The sequence below is a fragment of the Ischnura elegans genome, chromosome 5 (genome assembly GCF_921293095.1).
Source record: "Ischnura elegans chromosome 5, ioIscEleg1.1, whole genome shotgun sequence".
NCBI classification, from domain to species: domain Eukaryota; kingdom Metazoa; phylum Arthropoda; class Insecta; order Odonata; family Coenagrionidae; genus Ischnura; species Ischnura elegans.
Genome location: NC_060250.1, coordinates 104820924 through 104844235, shown reverse-complemented (window position 1 = coordinate 104844235; position 23312 = coordinate 104820924). Strand labels below are relative to the sequence as shown.

The following is a 23312-nucleotide window of genomic DNA, read 5'->3' as shown; positions in this document are numbered from 1 at the left end:
CCCATTACCAACAGTGGCATATGTAATTAGTGACGTGTGTAATTATGCACTAAGTCACCATTTTAGAAACTTATTTGATACTGAAAATTTGGACTTAAGTAATGCATAGTTTTGGTTCTCAAATTAGTGACTGTACTGACACTCCTTAAAGAACAATGGTTGGAAGATAACACCAACATAAAGGTAACAACCTTGAGAAGAAACCATTGGAATACATGCTACTTCCCTTTATCTCTTACATTGGGGGTTGTTAAAATCCTTCTTGAGTAAACATTGTGACTTATGCCTATGGGATGAAGAAAGTAAGGGTTTCTTTGATCAGCAATGACACCTTCCTCTTCAATCTAAGGGAGTGAAAAACCAGGTTGCTGGGGAAGAAGCTAGGTGGGATAAAGTGAGCCTTCTCGCAAAGGCACGGAGAGTGGAACAGAGCTTTGAAGAAAACAGAGAGTTGAATAATAGGACACATCAGTGGTTGCTGAACCTGCTTTTTCAAGGCCATGTGACATGGGCATTGGCCAAAATGGAAGAATACCTTCTCCTTGATTGATAGCCAAATGGCTTAGAAACTTCAGTGAGAGCATGCTAATAATCCTAGCCTCCCTGATACAATTTTGCCAAGTAATTGAGCAATACACATCGAACATTGCCAATATAATATTGTGTGCTAGGAAACCCTTTTTCATTGATTATATGTATGTATATACTTCCAGCAAGAGAAGTGAAATCTTGAGTAACTAAAAATATACAAGATGCGGCTTAACCAGAAAGTACATGTCTTCATTCATTTACATCTTTTAACTTTTTATTGTGACTACATGCTATCAGAAACCTTAGTTTCAGTAAATTGGAAAATATTTTATGTAACTGATGAAGTTCAAATGAGCTTTTAGGATAGGATTTTAGTGAAAATAGTTGTGATGTGTGCTATTAAGTGCTCAGTGCCAATTATTTAATTGGAATGTCACCTTTGACCTTTGTTTTTCTATAGATGCTAATTCATTATTTTTTGTATTTTAAAATGAAATTTAATATGTACCACTAAATCATACTGCTTAGTATATTCATACTGATACTTCATAGTTAACTCAAACTCTGGTCAACATTCACTTGAATATTGTTGACATTCGGTGTAGTTTTCTTTGTGATACATATCTGAAAATTGGCATTGATATGTGTGCTATGAATCCAATCAATTTTCAAATTATATTTCATCTAATAAAAACTATTTTAGTCTCAAATTTACATCATTCATCTTTTTGCTTTTATGTAGTTGTCTTACACTTGGAATTACTCCATCAGGATTATAGAAAGAAACAATGGGTGAAAAAAATTCAGTTGCTTGCACCAAAAAAAAATTATGGAGCGGAGTTAAAGAAGTTGACCTTTAGTTTCTTATCTTATGTCTTTTCTTATCTTAACTTTGTTAGAAGGGATTGGTTTTTTTTATTTCACTGGCAAAGTTTTTAAAAATTGTAACAATTTTTGTCATTTTAAAAGGGTTCAATAGTAATGTAAAAATGTGTCAAAGGAGGGGAGAGAGTGTGAAATTATGTCCATTCCATGATTTTTGTTTGTTATTTGGATCATATCTTTTATTTTTTTCAGGGGAGTGCAACCCAGGGGAGACAGTTAATGAAGAGGCTCGAAGTGTCCCTGTTTCGTGGCCATTGGGGAAGTCTGGTGGTGCAGGTGGTCTCATTCTGACATTACAACAGATGTTAGAGGTTTGTTTCCTATTCTTTGTTGCCTATAAATTTGAGATATTAGGGTTAAATATTTTGGTTTACTTGTTTCAAGTAAGAGTATTGTTACCTTGGCACTCTGGTTCCCATATTGAAATTAGCAATGTTTGTCCCAGATTTGAGCTGTATGGATGATTGTCCGTATCCTAAGTGTGGTGTTCTAGTCCCCTTTCTACCAGTGATCCTCATTACTGTAAATTTAAGTGCCGTAGGATCTGTCTACAAGTCGCCTACCAATAAATGTATCCGATCATCTGAGGTTGTTGCTGATGGTTTCTGAATGTAGATTGTTAGAGGAATTTCTGTAACTATGTGTATTATAAAACTTTCTTGTTTTAAATTTAATTCAATTTCTTCGTAGGAATCGTGTTCATCAGAAGAAGAGGATGAGGGTGGGAGTTTCATTCCTGCTGAAGAAGTCCGGGAATTTAAGACTCGCATCCGGCACCTAGCCCAGAGAAGGCAGGAGTTAAGGCAAACCTTAAAGCAAAGGTTTGCTCAACTTTGTGTTTCTCGAGCCACTGCCAATGGCCCTTCTCCAACTCCATTATCCCCTTCTCCTCATTCTCAGTGGTCCTCTCTTCCTCAGTGCCATCACTGATTCTTGGAAAATTACGTGATAAGTGATGAGTTTGTGGTAAAAAATAAAAAGTGGTGATTCAAAGTGTTTTCATATTCTCACTTTTAGTTGTATCAGGCCTGTGTGCTCAACCCATACATTATCCATGAAACTTTTTTTTCATGCTGTTCTTCTTTGTTTCCACTTTTGTAAGCCCACATACTTGGAAAATTGTTTGAATTTTCTTAGTCAATCTCTATTCTTCAATCAGGATAAAAAAGATGTAATGCCACATGATTTCGGTTGTGGTAATATATGAATAAAGGTATGTGTACATAATAAAGGAGACATAAACCTTTTGTTGACCTATACATTCCCAAGTGTATTGTTTCAGGGAGAGAGTAAGTGGAAGAGACAGTTCACTTAAAATACTGCCCTTTACTTGTGTATTTGGTTATAGAGTGCCTGTTGTTGCTTCCCAGTATTGTAATTCGTTTATAAAGAAACACGGTTGCAATTATTCCATGAATTGTCTTTATTTTCTAATCCTTTGCCAAGAGTGGTGGTATTGAGATTGTTAAGCAATGAATGTTGATTGTCAATTCTGAAAATTTTACCGCATAAAAAGTAATGTTGTCAATAATAAATAAGTTTACCATACATGTTAATTCTTTTATTTTGCCTTTGAACCGCCAGTTTATCGGAATGGGTTCTGGAAGAAAAATTGATTTTGAGATAATTCAAACTTTGCTCCACAACAGATGCGACTCCGGAAACATATGCGTAAAAATCAGACCTTCCATTTGGAGACGACAGATGTCCGAGTGATCGATAAATCTTGGACTGAAGAAATAGTTGGAAGAGAACACCTAAATAACAGAATTGGATTTCATAATTAATATGAAAAAATTGGCAGATATTCTTCGCGCTAAATTTGCCTAACGAAATGGAAATACGCTCAATTTCAATAGGAAGTCTTGAGCATAAACAGTACGGATAATACTTCAGAGTTACCAACATATGAAAGTCTATAAGGCGTGATGGGCAATTATCTAATTAAAAAAATTCAAACTGGGTTGTAAATAGTAGATATTGTCCAAATATGAGTCCATGCTGCGTCAATGAAGATATTAAAATGTAAATTCGGTATGGCAGACTGAAATTTGACTCTTTTGAAATTATATTGAAGGGACTACGTTGGCCATGACGGTTTGAAAGCTAACTTCACTCAGGAGAACCGTCATGGCGGATAATATTCGAGGAAGAAATGGAAATTGGATAAACTCTTACCAAGGTAAAGGTTATTGTGCCTCCCAGGCCTTTTGATGTTCATCTAAAATTTGAAATGAAATGTCTATAATCAGTAATTATAGTCGGAGTGACCTTTAAACCAGTCGTTTATGAAGTGAAGGACGTGAACTTCTCAATGGACAATGTTGTGATGTGCTTAGTGTAAACGAAACATGGAATCGGTGTGTTCCTTCCAAATTTCTTTAGATTTTCTTCTCTTAATACTTTTTCATCTTTACTTATTTCCATTCTAATTTTTTTTAATACTTGGAGGCCGTTCGATTATCTGTTTACGAAATGTTTGTTTTGCGTTATTATTTCCCTCAGCATTCGCGCTTGGAGGTCCGTGAAATATTTTGATGGATAATGACTGTGCTTATATCAGTATATCTCAAATTATTTGAAACAATTATCTTGATTTTATTTCGTATTTTCATTCTTTTAGATGAAACAATGGATGTGAGGGAAAGGGATGAAGAATTTGAAAATTCCTCTGGCTTCAATCGTCATGTAAAATTTAGGCAACGAGTTTATGTACCTGGTAGTGGACCCTTAAGAAAATCGGAAGAGTCTAATGGTGGGGGTCGAAGAAGTGAATTAAGTTCCAGTGAATCGCATTCTGTGGATGATTCAAGAAGTAACTCTGGTAAAGGTAGTTTTGGCGACTGTGCTCAACCTCCCGGTGGTGTCAGAAAACCACCTATGCCTATTTATCAACCTCCTAAAGGTAAAAAGGGTCATATGGACTCTAACTTAGAAAATATTGGTCGTCGAGATTACAGTGGATTCAGCTCTGGTCCAAGGTCAATACTGGGAGACAGCCGTGAAAGTACCCCATCTCGAGGGGACATACCTCTTGGTCCGCCTCTCAACACCAGGTCACTTGGCCGCCATTCTGGTAGAGGAGGTCGTGAAAGCCGTGAACAGACTCCATCTACAGATGTTAACAGTCACGACGAAGGTAGTAATTACGGTGATACTGCACGAAGAAAAGCAAAAAAACCAGATCAGGCTCGGTACATACCTAAGGGTAGAGTGTCTACACCACTTGATGGCCGTGACCAAGCTAATGGTGGGGATGCTTCCGAGATTGAACCATCCTCTTTAGATAGTATTGCACGTGATCCCTCTCCTTTGCCACCCCGGAGAGATTTCGGTGCACCAAAACAACCCGGAGACAATCGAGAGCCTCCAAGAGGCAAAAGGAACGAAAGGGGCCGCCGAAGATCCGATTCATCTGATCATCGAGGAGATGATACCAGTGCCAGTGGCCGAGGAAGATGTGCAGGGGACGTAGGAGTAATTAGGCATGAGGAGCATAATGTTGCTAGAGATGGTGAGAAAATTAACCATGACAATCATTCATTGCACGGAAATTGTCATGAAGAATCTCATCCCAGGGATGGACGGCGGTCTAAGCGTTCATCTGGTAATCGTGGCCGAAATTTCAACATGGGAGGCGACGGTGATGGTCACTTAGGTGATGAGATTTCCGGTGATCGACGGAATAGGTCTCCGCAAGAGGAGAGGCGCCATATTCCATCATTGGTGGACCTACGGCCTATTCCTGATCCACTGAGTCCCCCTCACTTGATGAGGAATGGTGGGAGGGATAACAACTTCGTTTTTGGAGGGGATTTGAGTGACTATCGTGACAGGGATGATGATTTGGACGATCGTAGCTCGGCGTCACAAGGAGGCAGGGTCAGGGCAAAGCCTCCCTCCGGTCGGAGGGGCAGTGGAGCATCCGTGGGAAGTATTGGGGGGCAACCTGGCGGCGGCGGTGGAGGAGGATCAGGAAGGGCCCGTCCTCCACCGGCACCCGAGCTTCCTCCGCGACTCAGGAAAAAATTATTGGGAATGGACGGTGGTGGTGGTGGAGATGCTGAGGGCCAAGCGGGCGGTGGTCGGCGTCACTACGACTCGGGCGGTGAGGACTGGGATGGTAGCTCTGTCACCTTTCAGTGGAGCCATTCCCGTCGGAGGCAGCCCCCGAATACGTCTGCATCAAGTGGTGGTGGGTTGAGTGCTGCTCGTGGAAGAGGACGGGGCAGAAGGGGGAGGGAAGGTGGCGAAGGGCGTGTTGGAAGTGAGTTGGGTGGTGTTTCATCTAGCATGGTTCCACCAAGATACTCAAGATCTCTTACACCTGACCGACTCTCTGAGTCTAAGTCATCTACGGTTTGTCGGTATCCTGCTGATGTGATGGCCGGTGCTTTGGGCAATGCTGGGCGTAGAACTAGCTGGAGGACATCACCACCCTCACCGCGATCAGTCACACCATCTGGGGAACACTCCAGATACAGGTAATTAAACTTCTATGTAATTGGGAACTCCTCTTAGTTGATATCATCATATTTACGCTTTGCATTTGCAATTAACCACCAGTTAATTAGTAAATATGCATCAAGAATGTTAGAAGATAAAAAAACTTATTGCAAATCAGGATCTCCTGACAGTTATGATATTTTGTTAGCACTTTGAATTTAATTTACAGTATAAATTTAAGTTTCTAACAAATTCAAGGCTATGGTATTTAAGTATTTTTGGTGGACCAAGGGCGAACATTTGTTAAATTGGCAATGTATCTGGCTATTAACTGATATATAACAGAGTTTTATTTATTTTTAATTTGACTGATTGAGACGATCAATTTTGGTTCTCAATTATCAGGTATAAGTAGTGAAGCAGGTGCTTAGGCTATATCAGCTATATATACCTATGGATTTCATTTTGAATAATCCTATAATATACAATTTTTTATCTAGGTTTGAGAAATCTTATTACACTGGCTGATAAAATTAGCCAATTTTTTCTCTTTCGTTGACTTTTAAAAGGGAACTGAAAAAGGCTTCCAACAATTCTCATAATATATTCAATTACAGATTTCAAATTTTTAAAGTACATATTTAGTTTCTAAGCAAATTAAATCGCTTTGATCTATTACACACGTGTTAGATTATTTTAAGAAATCATTATTATGCATTAGTGATAGTTTCTCCTGTCTGTAGTATAATCAGATATACAAGAGATGAATTAAAAATGTAGAATAATTTTTTTTATTTCCCACGATTTTTTAAATTGCTGCTGGTGGCTATTACAAAATATTTTGATTATTAACTGATTATTGTGAGAGTCTCTGTTTTGATATTATATTTTCTTCATTTAGGCAGTTAATGAATATTTACTTTTTTATGATTTAACTTTAGTTTTGTCATACTTGTCTGATTATAATTATTATGTTTATATAGATGGAAGTTGTAAACTCTGCCACAGTTTTAATATTAAGTACCTAAATTGTTAACTTAATATTGACCCTACATATTTTCATTAGTAGATTACAGCAGTGGTTCTCATATCCTTGTACTTTGTTCTGCCATAATTAATCTATCTTCAGTTTTAATGTTTGATCTGACATTCGTGAATGAATATTTTTGAATATTTAGGGGTTATGATGTTTCTATCATACAGCTGAATAGAATAGTTTAATAGGATATTTAAAGTTGGGAGCTTTGAAACCTGTTCCCTCCCACTCCTTTCTCATCATTATTGTTACTCCACTCTGCTGATAGCTAGAGGAAACTACTTCCTGGGTTGGTGATATGCTGCTGATGCAAGGAGGGTCCTTGCATTAGTTATCCGTTATGTGCTCAACATGGTTTTCATGCCATAAAGCCTTTTTTTAACCATACTTTTTTGAGTGAGGTCTTTAAATGTTCCATCTGGATTTTATTTTGATGAAGATTTCCTTTTTGATGTGTGCTAAACATGGCGTTTGTTAGTTTTTTAAAAACATACTGAAGACTTAATTATATGATCAGTGGTGAATGGAATGCACTGCTATATATTAAGAGACCTTATAGGTTGATGCTGCTTGTGCTATCTTTGGTAAAAGATTTTGTAATGAAATTGTTGAAATGTGGCAGAGGGTGCCTAGGCCCCCATGAGAAACTTGCTGTTAGGCCTTGATACTTTCATTCATGAAGCATGGCAAGACTCATGAAAATCATCTTAGCATAGGATCATTCCTCCTTTATTGATCTCTTATGTGCACTCTTTATAGTTACTGCTGCCAATGTATATAAATTTTATGTTAGTCTTTGGGCCAGTTCCACCAGACTCCTGTTGGTTTAATATCAGTTGATGGGCAATCATTTTCGGGTTAGAGATCAAGTACTTTGACTGTTTAATTTGCAATTGCATGAAGTAAATATTCACATAGATCTGTTTTTCAGTGTTTAGCCTTGTTAGTGCTGCCCCATTTAAACTGGTATACGCGAAGAATGCAAGAGATTATTTTTGACTAACTTTTACAATTTTAATCAAGATTGAAAATTTTCATCATGAATGTAATGCAATCCAAAAAAGACAATGAAGACATATGTTTTCATTGCTTTTGTTGGAAGTATATGCCCATGATGAAGGTGAAAAATACACAAACATAAAATGAATAATTACACATTTGAACCCGTTCATTGAAAGGAATTCTACCAACTTGCATAAAAGTTGTCCATTTTCATGATAGAAAGTACAGCAAATTATGATGTGGTAATACCAGAAATCTAAAAAATGAACCAAAGTTAAAATTGTAATGAGGTGAGAGTAATGTATTTAACACTTCTAGTTATCAAACTAGTAGTTTTGATCCTAGCTACATAGATGCGTTTTCTCATGTCTTTTATGACTATTACATCACAATTTTTAATGTTTAGGTAAAATTTTCTTTATCCAACAATTGTTCCTGAGTATCAGATTTAAAAAAATACTTCACTTGTTAATACTAATGAAATAGTGTATGTTTATTTTGTGCATTGATTATGCTCCTTTCATAGTAGGTATTATTAAATCATTTATCTTAATTGAAGGCAGGCATTGTGTCCCTTTTTCATATGTATTTAATTTAATAGTAATTTACTGCCTTAGGATATATAGGTATATATATTTAAGTATATTTACCTTGCTGTAAATGGATGATAACTCACTGCGCATAATTGGGGGCTTTACAGACCTGTAATGCTTTTACTATGTTCATCAAGGGTTGTTCTCAGAAATACTGGCTTCAGTGTAAGGGTTAACATATACTTTTTGACTCATCAAGGTAGCTAGCACAATTAAGTTTCATCTGAATCCAACGCCTCAATCCCAAATTATATCTGACCTGGTAGGCAAATGTCTCTTTGGAGAGAATTTGAGGTCACTTCTCACTAGGTCCTTCTTTGTTCCCTAACCTATAGTACTTAATGATACTCCTGATTACTTTTACTGTAATCGGTTCAAAGTCAGACCAGCTCATATATCACTCACATTTTATTATAGATGCAGGTGACAGACTAATTTAGGGGACTCAATATTATACGATGTTGTCAAGTGTTTAGCTTTTTTTTTTTTTTTAATAAAACCCTCTTTTGAAATCTCAATGCTTAAAAGAAGTGCTTTTGTTTACACTGATTTATTGATGAATGGTGATGTAAATCAATCCTGCAAGTCTTGGGTAAAATTTTCTTCTATTGAAGTGATAAACTAATAATTTACTTTACAAGCAATGGTTTTGAGTATCAATGGAAGTTCAACCTTCGTACTTCTAATTTTGGTAGTCATGAAGATACATTCTGATCATCCAAATTGTGCCTTTTGGTGCTTGTGGGTGTAAGAGTGAGGTTTAAGAGGATAGAGTGAAACTTACATATGTATATTGAATCTCAATGGTTTGATAGGAAAATAGCTGCAACTAAGGAATTATTGCAAAAATAAAAACTCTGGACAGCTGATTAAAGCTGTACTCTTTATAAACTACTGCAGACTCCCGATTATCTGGCTGCGGTATATCCGTGTTGTGGATTTTCCATGCATGATTTTCACACTCGCTCAATATTTTCCTCGATCTTTTTAAAAAAATAAAATCGGACACAAAATCACTGGAATTACTGCATTAATGCTAGGATACCCCGGGCTAATTATTTCCATTAGAATCCCCTACGTAAAACGGAAGAAATCGCACACTAGCTGCATTCATGGGAGCATGGTGTCCCTGTTTTCCAAGCCTCGCAGTGCGTGACCGTGCTCCGTGATCACGGATACATGTCCCGTAGCAGTTGCAACCCAGGCAGCTTGTGCGAGAGGCAACACGTGGTGTGGTGCCTGACAGTGTTGTTTCCAACATAGCGCAGTGGTTTTAAAGCATTCGTGCAAACCACTTTTCTGTATCCATGATCACACAGCCACAGGTGTGTGGTTTTCAAATCCAGGCCTTACATGGAGCATTAACAATACAAGTACAAACATGTTATTGCTGCTAAAAAGATCATGAACTGGTGAAGAAAGCTCACAGTGAGTCTATGGGAAGCAGTCTATAATGACATAATAACTGCATAAATAATAATATATTTTCTGTTATATGTAAATTATGAACATTGCAAGACACTAAAGTGAAAGTTTGGGTTATCCGTGTTTTCCGATTATTCGTGCTGTCTCTGCTGTGCATTTATATGTGGCCAAGGACGGTTAGTCAACATATTCTAGTGAATGGGCAGCAGAGCATACAAATTGATGTTGTAATAAATAGTAATGATGATGCTGAGAGATGATGTGCTGTAATTCAATTTTATTTTGCTCAATATTTTCAGGAGGAGGAGTGGAAGCAATCCTTGGGATGGGATGGGGGCTAATGATAGAAGAAATGCTTACGTGGAGCCCATAAGACCAAAACTTATGGAGCTTGACCCTCAGCCAAGGAGTCTTGGGCCTCCACCGAAGGATCGTCCCTTCAGTCCTATTCCAGTAACCCTGGCCCCATCCTCTGATCAGCACAATAGAGACTGGAGGAGTAAAGAACCATCAGTACCTCCTGTTGCTAAACCTACCACGCACATTGTGAGTCTTTTTATAAATTTATTTTTTGTTTATATTTTCGGCATGAATTATTCGCTAAAATATACTGTTCTGTTGTGATGCTATCTTGCCTTTGCTATCTTTTTTTGGTAAAAACTGAATCATTTACCAATGATACCGATTGAAAAGATATGTTTTTAGTATTTTGATGGATCTTCAATACCATTGTGGTTATTTGGTGATTTCACTGGTCAGTATTTTGTGGATATGGATTGTGGCATAAGGATTAATATCAGTAATTGGGAAAGTTAAACCTTTCTATATTATACTCATGGTCCTTATATACTGGTTGCTAATCTCCGGCTCGGGAGTGTTGCCTCGACGGATGCTTTTACCCCTCAAACGCCTCCCCTGAAACAACTCTGGGTACAGTCGCGCTGCCCCTCAGGGAAATATGGAACTAACTGCGCTGTCGGCAGTGGTTCGAAAGCATATCGGGACGAGAAATCACAGTTAGTTCCATATTTCCCCTAGTGGCGTGACTGTGCCCAGAGTTGTGTTTGAGGGGAGGTATTTGAGGGGTAAAAGTGTCCGTCGAGGTAACACTCCAGAGCCGGAATATGTCGGGAGATTAGCAACCAGTATATAATGACCATGATTAGACTCTGTGTGCATTTATATGTGGCCAAGGAAAGTTAATCAACATATTCTAGTGAATGGGCAGCAGAGCATACAAATTGATGTTGTAATAAATAGTGATGGGTGGACTCCAAAATTTTTGTGATCCTGATTCTGGTTCTGATATTTCGATTCCAATTCTACCAATACTGCTTCCGTCGATTCTGATGCCATAGGCTCCAAGGAAAATATCACTTAAATCCAGACGACAAGGCAACCATGTAAAAAATTATTACTTTGAGAATCAGTTAACAGAAGCATCTTCCTTATCATCAACTACGTTATTTAACCCTTAGAGTGCGGGAACATTTTTGTACCTTTTGTTCGCTGACTGCGACATTTACCCGGAATTATTATTTCTACATGGATATCTTTCAGTTGGGCACTTTCCCTTACCACTAGGAATGTCAAGGGACTTAGCTCTACCAAACCAGTCCCCGTGGCAGGGTGTACCTCCTGCACAGGGGGTCTCTTCTCCAGTTGCTGGCAGTTAAAATCGAGAACACCCGCAACCTAAGGGTTAAATTTTATTGCAAAATTTCAGAACCGAACTTATGTATCTTTAACATCACTACGGGATTACAGGGTGGAAGAAACAGTCATTTTGCTGATTCAAATGTGTTTTGTTTATATGATTATGTGGCGAAAAAATTCAGATGACTGTTAGAAGCACTGCTGTATATAAATTTGTGGTTTGAAGTACTACTGGAATCGGAATCGATTTTTCACTTTGGTAAATACTCATTTTCGAATCTGATTCTTGGCATGGAATCAAGGAATCGAATTGACCTATCACTAGTAATAAGTAATTATCCAAATTCCCTTTTCATTTACTCTGCAGGATTGGACAGTTGAGCCAGATGATGCAGATGCCCGGGATCGGGAGGATGAAGATGATCGCACTAATGATGTGACTAGTGACTCGGGCATGGCTTCCCTTCCAAGGGACAAACGGAGCGGAGGCAATGGGATAGGTGTACAGAGCAGGCATATTAGTGATAGAGGTGCTGGAGAAAGACCAGAAGAAGGCCGTAAAAGCAAGAAGAGAAGTAGAAGAAGAAGGTAGTTATGATATTTATAAATTATATACACTAGAATCTCTCTGTTGCGGTATGAAAAAACGATGTTCATAAAACTATAAACCCGAAGGACCAGAGAAATACACAATGCACTTTTAAACATTCAAAAACAAATATATTCATTACCCTTAAACAATATCATAACAGTAATGAAAATAATGGGGGAAATTTCACATATCAGTCAGTCTTCAGTCAGTAAGCCTCCTTGCCTACAGTTCTGCCGAAACTTGAGCACACTTGGGGGGGGGGGGGGGGGCAGGGGAGAGGTTGGGGCAGCTGGAGCGGCTGAAGCACTACTAAACTACTAACTCGAAAGTTAAGGTTCTCTAGATTTCGTCAAAACTTGATGTTTTCTGTTGCCTTGCTGAAATGATGGAAAAATGAGCCTTTAAAAATCCTCCTATACTCACAATTTGGCTTCCAAGGTAATCCAAAAAGGAAAATCTTATTTCTGGTGTGTGTACTAGTCGATGGTGATTCTACATGGTGCTAACAACAGCATGCATTTTCTTCTTGTGCGGGCTAACCCCATTCATGGGGGATGAATGGAGCTGGGGAAATTCTTAATTCTCCTATTAGCTAACGTGAGAATAAAGTGGAGAGCTACATCAGACCAATCTTTAAATTGATGACTCTTGATATTGATGATGGGATCAATAAACAGTCCAATGTATTTTTTATGACACTTCAGAATGCTGTGTTACAACACTATGTTGGCTATAATATTGGACTTTTTTAAAAAGTAGGGTACTTAAGTGGGTTATAGCAGTTTGGTATGGTAATGTTTGGCTTAAATGTTTGTTTCTCCCTGTCATTTGTGGTCTTCTGTCTTTCCAGAAAAGGGGAAGGGAGAGGTGATGATGGGGACCATGCGCATCGCAGCTTGAGCAGAGATCAAGGACGAAGGGACCAAGATAGGGACAAGGGGAGACCGAAGTCAAAGGACAGGGAAAGGGAACGTGAGAGAGACAGGGAAAGGGAGAGGGAGAGGGTAAGAGAGAAGGAACGAAATAGGGAGAGGGAGAAGGCAAGGGCCAAGGCAAGGGAGAAGGAGCGAGAGAGGATGAAAGAGAGGGGTGGCCGGGAATTGGAGAGGAATTGGAGGGATGTCGAGAGGAGAGATGTGGATCGGCGGGACTTGGAAAGGAGAGAAATGGAACGAAGGGATCTGGAGCGGAGGGACTTGGATCGTAAGGACTTGGACAGAAGAGACTTGGACCGAAGGGATGTGGAGCGGAGAGACATTGACCGAAGGGATGTGGAAAGGAGGGATTCGGAGCGACGGGACATGGACCGGAGGGATATTGCTGATGGGCCGGAAAATGCTGACCGCAGGGATCTCCTGGAGAGAAGGGAAATTGTTGACCGCAGGGAGATAGACCGGAGAGAAGTTGTGGAGCCAGGCAAGGACAAAGTGGAGAGGGGACGGGCGGAACGAGGGAGGAATGGTGATAAAGAGAGAGAAAGACCGATGGAGCGTGAGAGAGCGGGGAGTGAGCTGAGTGAGGGTGGTTCACGGCTGAGGGAAGATGGCTGGGAGGCTGGCCACATGCAGCAGCAGCCACAACAACGTGGAGGCATCCTAATTCTACCCCCTCCCTCTACATCGCCCACCCAGCCCACTCGACCCCAGCCCCTTCACTACCCAGTGCGGCATCCCCATCACATGCCAACTCGCCCTCCCATGCATCAAGATCCCCATGTCATGAGTGACTCTAGAATTTTCTGTCCGCCAAGGGTCCTCTATGACCCCAACGATCCTGGTCATCCCATCTTGGTTCCAGGTGGTGCCGGCAGAGTGGGGGGAGGTCCAATCGGACTTCATCCTGCGATGCGTAATGCTCAAATGGCCCAGATTCCTTCACCAATGGGAATGATTAACCCTGCTGGAATGGGTTTCTCAGGTGATTATGTTGGTACTCCAATGGACCAGCATGGACCTGATCGGCCTAGTTGGTATGACCCCTATTCTGAGAGGTGAGTGGGTTATGTCTATTTGCCTTTTTAATGTTTTCCTGGAAAATGGTCCATTATTTACGTTAGACATTTCCTCATTTACTTGGACATAGTATTGTGTACTAAACTACCCTCAGTTTCACAGACATTGAGAATGTGAAAATTATTTTAAAATTTTGTCTATGCTATAAGCCACATGAGTTGCGAGGTGGTTGTTGCGAATTGTTATTTAATCCCAATTAGCAATCTATTTTAGAATCAACTTTGAAGCCCTCTGTTGGGATAGTACGTAAATGTTGAAATTGAACTGAATTTAAGAGAGGGCTCTAAATAATTTCAATATTCTGATTGATATTCCATTTGGTAGGTACTCAGTTTCTTGAATGTTTTATCTCTTTCTGTTTCTGTTTAACTAATGGAAAACTATTAATTACAAGTTTTAGAAACTCTCCATGCCCACGGGTTCTAATGGATATTGAAAGAGCAGACATGGAGCTTCGCTGGATTTTATCTCGTGGACAAATATTAGAACGTTGGGACCAGGTGACAGTGTACAGGTCAGTTACTTTTGCTGTTATCGAAACGTTTGCTGTTTGCCCTTTCCTGAGTGTTCAAAAATTCCATTAGGTAATATAGTATTTCCTGTTATTCCTGTAAACATTGTTTCAGTAAAGAACAAGTCTAAAGTTAAAAATTGTTGGTGGTTGAAAAGGGGTAATGTATTACATTTTTTCTTTGTTTTAAAATAAATCTGTCAAAGTTGACCTTTAAGTTTTCATAATAACTTACTCTGACTCGTTCAGGGTCAAAAGAATAATAATTGGTTAGTGAATAAAAAGTTTTCTGCATTTGTGGGTACCATTGTACTTGCATCTACTGTCATCTATTCATACATTTGAAAATAGATGATCAAAATATTAATCAGGTTTGGTTGATGAGATGAAGTACTTTACCCAAACTTAGAATTATATGTCAACATTAGTCAAAACATCATGTATGTGAGCTCCTATCTCCTCTTGTTGAGTCATTTATAATCATCTTTTAGCTTTTTGATTTTTGACGTTTGCTAAACCTTAAAAGCAGTCATTTTTAGGGAAGGTATAGAAATCTAGGATATTAATGACAAGGAAAATTTCTTCACAAGTTGACAATCCTTTGTTATTAATCTTAATATAGTAAGAATTAGCTTCAGATTGACATGGACAAATTTAAGAGAGAAATTTGTTTATATAAGCAGTACTAAGTTCAAGCAACAGAAATAGGGCAAATAAAAATAACCAGGAATATATGCGTATTTGTTTTCACAAATATTTTTGGTGTCTTTATCCTTAGCCAATATTTCACGTCCAACACTTAAGCCTGAATCACACGATCATTTTTTCGTCACAAAAAGTGATCACTATCTCGATCACTTTTCCTGTCGTGAAAAGCGATCGCGCTAGTGATAATTTTTCTGAATCACTCGGTCCCTCCCGCCGTCGGCTTTTGCATCACTTTCAATATCACAGCTTGTTGTCATGGGACCCGCACAATGAAAATATACAGAATGTTTGTTTATCTATGTTGTTCCCACGATTGTCAAACGTTGCGCTGCAATCGCTCCATATGGGCATGCGCTCAGATTGGCTAATATGGGGTTTTAGGGATGGTTTTAGCGACGGAAAAAGCGACCGGACGAGTGATGAAAAATAGCGATGGGAATCTTCATCGCGATCGCAAAAAACAATTCGCCGGTGACGATCATTTGATCGAGTGATCACTCTAGTGATCGCGATGATGATCACTTTTCGCGACGAAAAAAATGATCGTGTGATTCAGGCTTTATTTATATTGAGTAGTTAAGCTCAAGGGTTTTTTCTTTGGTAGATGTACTTCTTTGCCTTGCAAATTATTTTTTCTGAAATATAGCTACAGATTTCTTTCACATCTTTACTCCAGGATTGCCAAATAATAAAAAAAAGTGGTTGAGTCAATGTGGAACTTTTTTTCTGACTTCAATCTCATTTCATGCCACAAACTTAATGATGAGCTGGAATAGATTTATTTTTCAAGCTTTCCTGTTAAGATTTCTCATTCAGGCATTTTGCTGTGGTATCACTTTATAGTTTATTGTGGTACATCCATGTAAGCCTCCAATTATACATGTCATAGTGTTTTTAGAAAACAATGTTCCTCTACTGTTATAGTGTTACCGGTTTTACTTTGGTTTCTTTTTTAATGTTTGTGCACTGACCTCACATTATTTAGTTTGCATATATATCTTGTTTTTGTTTAAGTAGAATAAAATATTTTCTCTCTCAAATCCAGGCACCACTTGCAATTGTGTCTCCAGACGCTGCTTGCCACAGACCTCAAATTTTGTGAAGCGGAAAATGTTGAAAGTCATATATGGAAAGTGGCATTTTACAATATAGTGGAGCCATTAAGAAAAGAGCTGTCAGCCCCCGTTCAGTCACCTAATGATCCAACACCATCTGATTCTTCTGAGGAAGGATTGAGAGAAAGGCGGGAAAGGGCTGCTAAACATAAAGAATTTATACAGAAAACTGTCCTTGGAGTCATAGAAGAGGTGAGTTATTAGTTGAAGGATCATTCATTTCATCATTTGAATTCAACCCCAAGGCAAACAGAATTTTTTTAAGAGTTAGTGTTGCTATAGGTCAGTAATGTATGGAAATTTGAAACTTTTGAGTAAAATCAGGGAAAAGTCAGGAAATTTGTTACTGTATGCTTTAAGTTACAAATAAATGTAGTACTTAAATTTGAAAATACTGTTGGCCAATGCACCTTGTATACTCCAATATCTCAGCATAAGTATTTCTCACTGCTAGGTACGCAATAGACTTAACACTACCTTAGTTTTTGTGGGTGCCATTCAATGCTCGCAACATGAGCTAGCAGTGGTTGGGAGTCTTCTATGCCTGCCTAGGAGTCTTTATAAAATTTATCCTAAATGTGTATACTATCGGTTAAGATGCATTCATTAATCTCTTGTTTTATTTGTAGGTTTGTATTTGCGAACTTCTTATGAATGTTTCTTTTCATTAGCATCAAAAACAAACATGCCTTTTCTTATTTAATATTTATACTTATGCTTCGCAGTTTTTACATTATTTTTTGTAACATTTTATTATTTATTCATAACTATAACACCCCATGAACTTCGTATCACCTTTGTATCTACATATACACCCATGTCTCGTATAGCGCAAATTCATTCCTTAGGGAAACATTGCAATGCAGTGTGGCCTAATCAAAAAACTTTAAAGTTTTAAAATCAAAAAACCTTAAATTAAACGCTCTCATGATAGAACGTGAACTTGCGCTAAGTACTCATGAAATTGCTATCATATTACGCATATTAATAGTATTGCTTGCCTCAAATTTTCTTTTTTGTTCATATTTTAATTGAAATTCATTGCTGTGCAATGGCCAAAATCAGCTCTCGTCATTGGGTCCAGATAACTGGCCACCGAAGTAATTTATCTCGTCTCCTTAACAGAATGACAATAGTTAATTTAGATCATTAATTAAGCGTGGAGCTAGTGGAAATGAGTTTTTTTTTTAGCAATAAGGTTTGAGACGTAATTTTTGCCGTCATAGGTTATCGGGCGATTGACTTCCAGGTAGAGGGTCTACGCTGAAGTCTTCAAGGTCATCGGTATTCACGGGGGATAAATGGAGCGGTGGCCGAGTTGCATTTGAATAGCATCGACACATAGAAGGGTCCGCTATAGAGTCTCAAACACAACGGCTTCATTCCCTCCCAGCAGTCGTAGACCCTCTGCGTCTCAGGAATACAGTGCAGCAGTAGAGGGTGATTTTGATAGAGCCATACAGAGTAAAAACCAAGAGAACAATGGCAAAAAATAGGATTGCAGGTAGAAAAATCAAGAAGTTATCAAGAAAAACCATAACCCTAGAAGAGAAATTGCTTTGAAAATGGAGAGCATCAAAGCGATATTGCGCGGAAGTTTAAACTCACGATGCCTTATTCTGAATGAAGACGAAGTTAAAACATCAGTGACTTCAGCCACACCAACTTCAACCAAGCGGTCAACACATCAAGCTTAGGCCTTAACCCTCTGAGTCAATTCAAATGAGACAGCTTGACAGGTCTGGCCCATATTTGGTCCCATGTGATTTCCATTTTCTCAACCACACAAGTTAATGCCTTAAGAACCATAACTGATTTTGAATATTGATTGATGAAATTTGATGCTAAATAGTATAAGCACGTGTAAGAGACGCACCCCTATTTTGAGCATCGAAGCTAAAGAAAAAAATTTTGCTGCATTTTTTTACCCTATCACGCGATGTTGTACAGGCATACGTCTGCACAGATGTATTCCTGTACTTGCGACAGTTATCAAAATTTTCCTCTTTCAATACTAAAAAGTTACGCGGTATTTTTTCAGGTAAATTTACACGATAAGTATGGTGATCGAAGATATGTAAGTCTTCACGTGTAGTCTTAACCTTACAAATGAAACTCCTCATAAAATTTTATTGCCATGCAAAAGGTAGTGCTCAATGAGATTGCAATGTCGAGTATTTTCATGCAGAAATAAAGTGTTTTCAGGCTTTATCCTGTGGAAGTTTAGCATATTAGTGAAACTGATGTGGAATTATCCAAAAAACATTTTATTACTCAATTGGTTTCAATTCAGTTCTTATCATCATCAATGATACCTAATTGCTCTAACATAAATGTCCCATATCTCTTGTCACAATATGTCATTATTTTCAATTGAATTCATGGTGGAGATTCCAGCCTTTCTTGGCAGCTACTTATTGCTGATGAAGGAAGAGAGATTAGTCTTTGTAAGTGATAATTATCATTGTTTTCTTGTGACTTATACCACAAATTTTACCTTTATCAATAAGAGCTCATGAGAAATGGTGAATTCTCTTCAGCCATTTTGCAATGAACTGTAAACATGGTTCTTTCAATTACTCATTTTCATCCTTATTACTTACTCCTTGTAAGAATGCGTTAGAGCAGAAACTGTTTATTTCGTTTATGGATGTCAATTACAGTCGGATCCGGATTTAACGTCTTCGCATTTAACGTTTTTCCGCATTTAGCGTTTTTTTTTTGGGTCCCGATTCATTCCCTATTAGGACAATGTAAAAATTATCCGTATTTAGTGTTTCCGCATTTTGCGTTTTTCCGCATTTATGGTCGTAAAAATTTGTCCCGCTCAAGATTTTTTTGCCCGATTTAACGTTTTTTCATGACAGTTCATCCAAATCTTCGAATTTATGCTCTTCAAGAAGAACAGTCTCATGAAAGTTTACCAAGAGTCGATAGAATCTACCGGGGAACGCTTCTTCAACTGCTTTCTTCCGCGAGCGCAGCGCTGCGACCTTCAACTCGCAAGCTGGGTGATTTGTCTTCTCGTAATGTTTCGCTCCCCTTCTGATCCAAACACCAGGCACTTTTTGTATCAGATCCGATCTAATGGAGCACAGTCATCCCTTAATAACCTCGAACTACCTTATCCTTCACTTCTTGAACTTGACTTCGATGATACGTGACGACGACTGATGACACGAGTTATCCTCCGAGGGCCGCTGCAACAATGGTTTTCTCGTTATGTTTTCAATTGATGGTTTATGCCCCTTTCAACTCTACTCCCAACGGGCAGTCGATTATTAGCCCAATATTTTTTCAGTCGGCTACTTTCTCTTTTCAAAAGAGGAGGCCCAATATCAATTGCGCAGTTCACTAGAAGATTCTTTCTATAATCCATTCCAAGGTCAGTTTCCACGGAGGAACAGCGAAAGAACAGAGGAAGTGTTTCCCCTGTCATAACCGTGAGTGAGAGCATTCTTTCCCTGCGGAACAACATTATTTTACATCGTAATTTAGATATTCCGGAGCCAATTTATCGACATGCGGCTGGTTGATTTCGCTGTCAATTCAAAAATATTTATCTGGTGCTAATTAATGTCAAAAGAGAATGACAATCGGAGTTTTGACGAACTATCACGGTCCATGACTCTAAATAAATCGCTCATGCTGAAAAAAAAATCACCGCATACTCACGGTAGAATAGATGAGCGCGGAAAAATACGAAAATCCGGCAGGTATTCCTTGGTGGTTGACTTCGACATCATAACCCTGACGAAATTGCCAAACTCCAGAGGCACAGACAATTTTTTGGATGAAATTCAGTTCTTTTGAAGATTAAACCTTTTCACTTAACAGAGTTTAGCTAATCGTTATTCAAGGTCCAACCAAATTTTATTAAAAGCTGCCGAGAAAAAAGGCGAGTCAGAGTCAAGGTGATCAGCGCGCCGCGTAAGCAACTTCTCCCGGCTCCATTCGACCTGCATAAGGCCGCGGATATATGACAACGAATCTGGTGTTATCATCGAGTTGAATCACCATCGACTTGTACGCATACTAGAAATAAGATTCTACTTTTTTGGATGACCTCGAAATCCAAAATGTGCGCACAGGAGGCTTTTTAAAGGCTCATAAATCCCTCGTTTCGCGGAGGCTACATAAAACTAGTTTTAAAGTATACCGGGTTTTAAGTTTTAAAGGATCCGGGTTCGAATCCCGGTCAAGGCGAATGATTTTTTCTCTGTGGATCTTTCGCACGCTACAGAAAACGTCAAGTTGACAAAATTCCAATAAACCTCCCTTTTACTAGTTATTCGGTAGTTTAGAATTCGGGATTAGCGATCTTCTGTTGTCCTTTTGTTTAACTCATCTTTATTGTTGCAATGACGATTTTTTAGGACATACTTACACCTTTTCTTATTATATTAGAAATGCTATAATCACCTACATGTCACTTTTACAGAAAAAATTTTAAAATTTCATCGAGACGACTGAAATATGAGTAAAAATGGAATCACTAATGTCCATAATGATGTTCCCTGTGGGAATACTTTTAAGTTGATGTACATTATAATTTTCTTAAAATATTTCATGAAAACAATTGTCATCCTCTCATTACCTACTTATTTCTACTACCCATTTTTTCAGCTGATTCCTGAAAAGTATTATCCAACCCTCACTGAGCAGACAAAGAATTTTTTGCTGCATGCAACACCTTTTACTTACTTAAAATAATATATTTTATTTATAAAAAGCCATTCTAATCATTACAGACCCTAAAACCTGAAAAAAATGGCATGTCCTCATTTAATGTTTGTCCGCATTTAGTGTTTTAAATTTTGTCCCCCCTGAAAAACCTTAAATCAGGATTCCACTGTATTACTCGAGTCTTCAAGTTTTCAATTTCTAGGGTGGTCCAAAAGTTAAGTGACCACCTGTTACTATGTATGAAAACATTTTCGTTGTACTCGTACAAAGTATATGATCTTAATAAAATTGGGCCGTCAGTTGTGTACCACCTTTACTCTGACGTTACTTGTATACTTACCATACCGACTGGAACTGGTGGAACAGCTCCAGTAGCTCAACTTTAAACAAGCTTGTTTACCTAATAAATCAATGGTGGTTTTCATGATTCTTTTTCTGCTTTAAAATAATTGAACTCATCATTCTTTTCCACAGTGGACGAATTACCTTGAAGATCTCCTTACTGCTCTGCAAACTGCTCACAAATTTTCCTTGGATGCGTGGCTTGATCCTTCAAGTGGGCATCCACCACCAAAGGGCCTTCGTTATCTTGGCCTTGCCCTTATTTCTGCCCAGAAGATACTTATATTTTTAGGAGATCTTGCTCGCTACAAGGAGCAGACTAATGAGACTGCAAATTATGGGAAAGCTAGACAGTGAGTACACTTATTTAATTATGTCATTAATCTCATATATCATTATTTTCATAAGTGTGAACTCTTCTAATGTTTAAGCCCATAATATTGTTTTGGTATGAAATATTTTTAGCACACTTACTCCTCAATTTTCATTTGTTTTATGAAAAGAAAGTGCTAACCTCTACATCACAATTTGAGCCAACAAATTCCACAAAAGCTTATGTTATGGAGTTCAATTTCATCCAGAGACATAGCTTTCAGTTTAAAAACGTAGTGAATTCTATTTTGAAAACAATATAATGCATTTAAAACCTTAAAAAATTATAAAAGGTCAATTATGCATTGTGTTTATCCATTTGTTGAATGTTCTACCAATAAAAATAATTAATAACTTTTATTAACCTATAGGCTTCACTTCTCGCCTAATTTTCAGCAAAAATGCATAATGCATTTCAACTTATTTTTTTATTATTACTATTATGAACCCAGAGTTGTGATCCAGAAATCCATTTATGTCTTTAAAAGCTTTGAAAAATGGCAAAATAAAGGAAAAAAAATTCTAGAAATTGCTGATTGCTCATCTAATAAAAATTGCACTAAAAACTTCTGTGGTAGATTTCTTGGCTTCGATAAAAATTATATTTAATGGTGAATGCATTATGCTAGATTTCATGCTTGTGAGCTTTTAAATTAAAAAACAACAAAAAATAACAGCTAGAATCGAAAGAAAAGAAGTCTTGCCCTGGATGAAATAAAACATTGAAGGTGCATCACTCAAAACTTCTTTGGGTGTACGGAAACCATTACACGCTATGTTAAATGAATTAGGTTGGGAGCCGCTAGAGTCTCGGGGTCTGTGAGCCAGGCTTGGATTGCTTAAGCATTGGGGTGCTCTCATAAAATTAAAATAGTTACTTTTTTACATGTATAAATAAGTAAGTTAAAGTTATTAACATATGACGTCTTACACAGAAAAATAGATTGCTAGAATGTTAGGCTTAGCACTACAAAATACCGGGTGTGGCTCTGTATATAACTTTCTTTTTCCGAATCTTAATAAAACCCATTGTATGAATCAGAAATTTTTCATTTTTTATAATGTTGGCATATATCTGAATTTCTGTTTTATAAAGTTTTGAAGATCAAATCAGTTGATATCCCCCTTTCTCCATACACTGAGTGAACAGATTTCTGGCGTTTGTAATTGATCTTGCTAGCATAGCAGGGGTCATGTTGGCAATTTCTTCCTGGATGTCAGTCTTCAATGCTTGTAGGATCTTTGGATGGTTGACAAAAACTCAGGATTTCAAAAAACCCAGTTGAAAAAAATCTCAAGGGGCCAATTGCTGAAAGTGTGCTGGCCACTCTAATTCGCCCCTAATTGAGATGAGGCCTTACATGCATTCCTTCAAGAATAGAAGTCATGTTCCGCAATTT

At 38.1% G+C, this 23312-nt stretch overlaps 2 protein-coding genes and 1 long non-coding RNA gene across 5 annotated transcripts in view; 2 read left to right on the top strand and 1 right to left on the bottom strand.

Annotated features, from left to right (window-relative positions):
• The window catches only part of LOC124159370 (gametogenetin-binding protein 2-like), a 31752-nt gene extending 28788 nt beyond the window's left edge, over positions 1-2964 (top strand). The window contains exons 10-11 of the mRNA XM_046535140.1: positions 1609-1727; positions 2107-2964. Coding sequence (XP_046391096.1) covers positions 1609-1727; positions 2107-2346 — 359 coding nt within the window. The 3' untranslated portion in view covers positions 2347-2964. The remainder of the gene's footprint in view (positions 1-1608; positions 1728-2106) is intronic.
• On the bottom strand, positions 2493-3316 carry LOC124159374. Its single transcript, XR_006864955.1, has 2 exons — positions 3101-3316; positions 2493-3016 (listed from the first exon to the last, which is right to left on the bottom strand). It is a non-coding gene; the product is annotated as an uncharacterized LOC124159374 (long non-coding RNA).
• A 150-nt stretch (positions 3317-3466) lies between these two features.
• The window catches only part of LOC124159369 (telomerase-binding protein EST1A), a 162864-nt gene continuing 143018 nt past the window's right edge, over positions 3467-23312 (top strand). Inside the window, exons 1-8 of one of the 3 annotated variants that reach the window (XM_046535138.1) lie at positions 3467-3598; positions 4040-5900; positions 10218-10464; positions 11942-12162; positions 13017-14156; positions 14573-14692; positions 16443-16704; positions 21673-21893. In XM_046535138.1, the coding sequence (XP_046391094.1) occupies positions 3547-3598; positions 4040-5900; positions 10218-10464; positions 11942-12162; positions 13017-14156; positions 14573-14692; positions 16443-16704; positions 21673-21893 (4124 nt within the window). In that variant the 5' untranslated portion in view covers positions 3467-3546. Of the gene's footprint in view, positions 3599-4039; positions 5901-10217; positions 10465-11938; positions 12163-13016; positions 14157-14572; positions 14693-16442; positions 16705-21672; positions 21894-23312 lie in introns of all 3 variants that reach the window. The other 2 variants (XM_046535139.1, XM_046535137.1) reach the window with 2 other exon arrangements.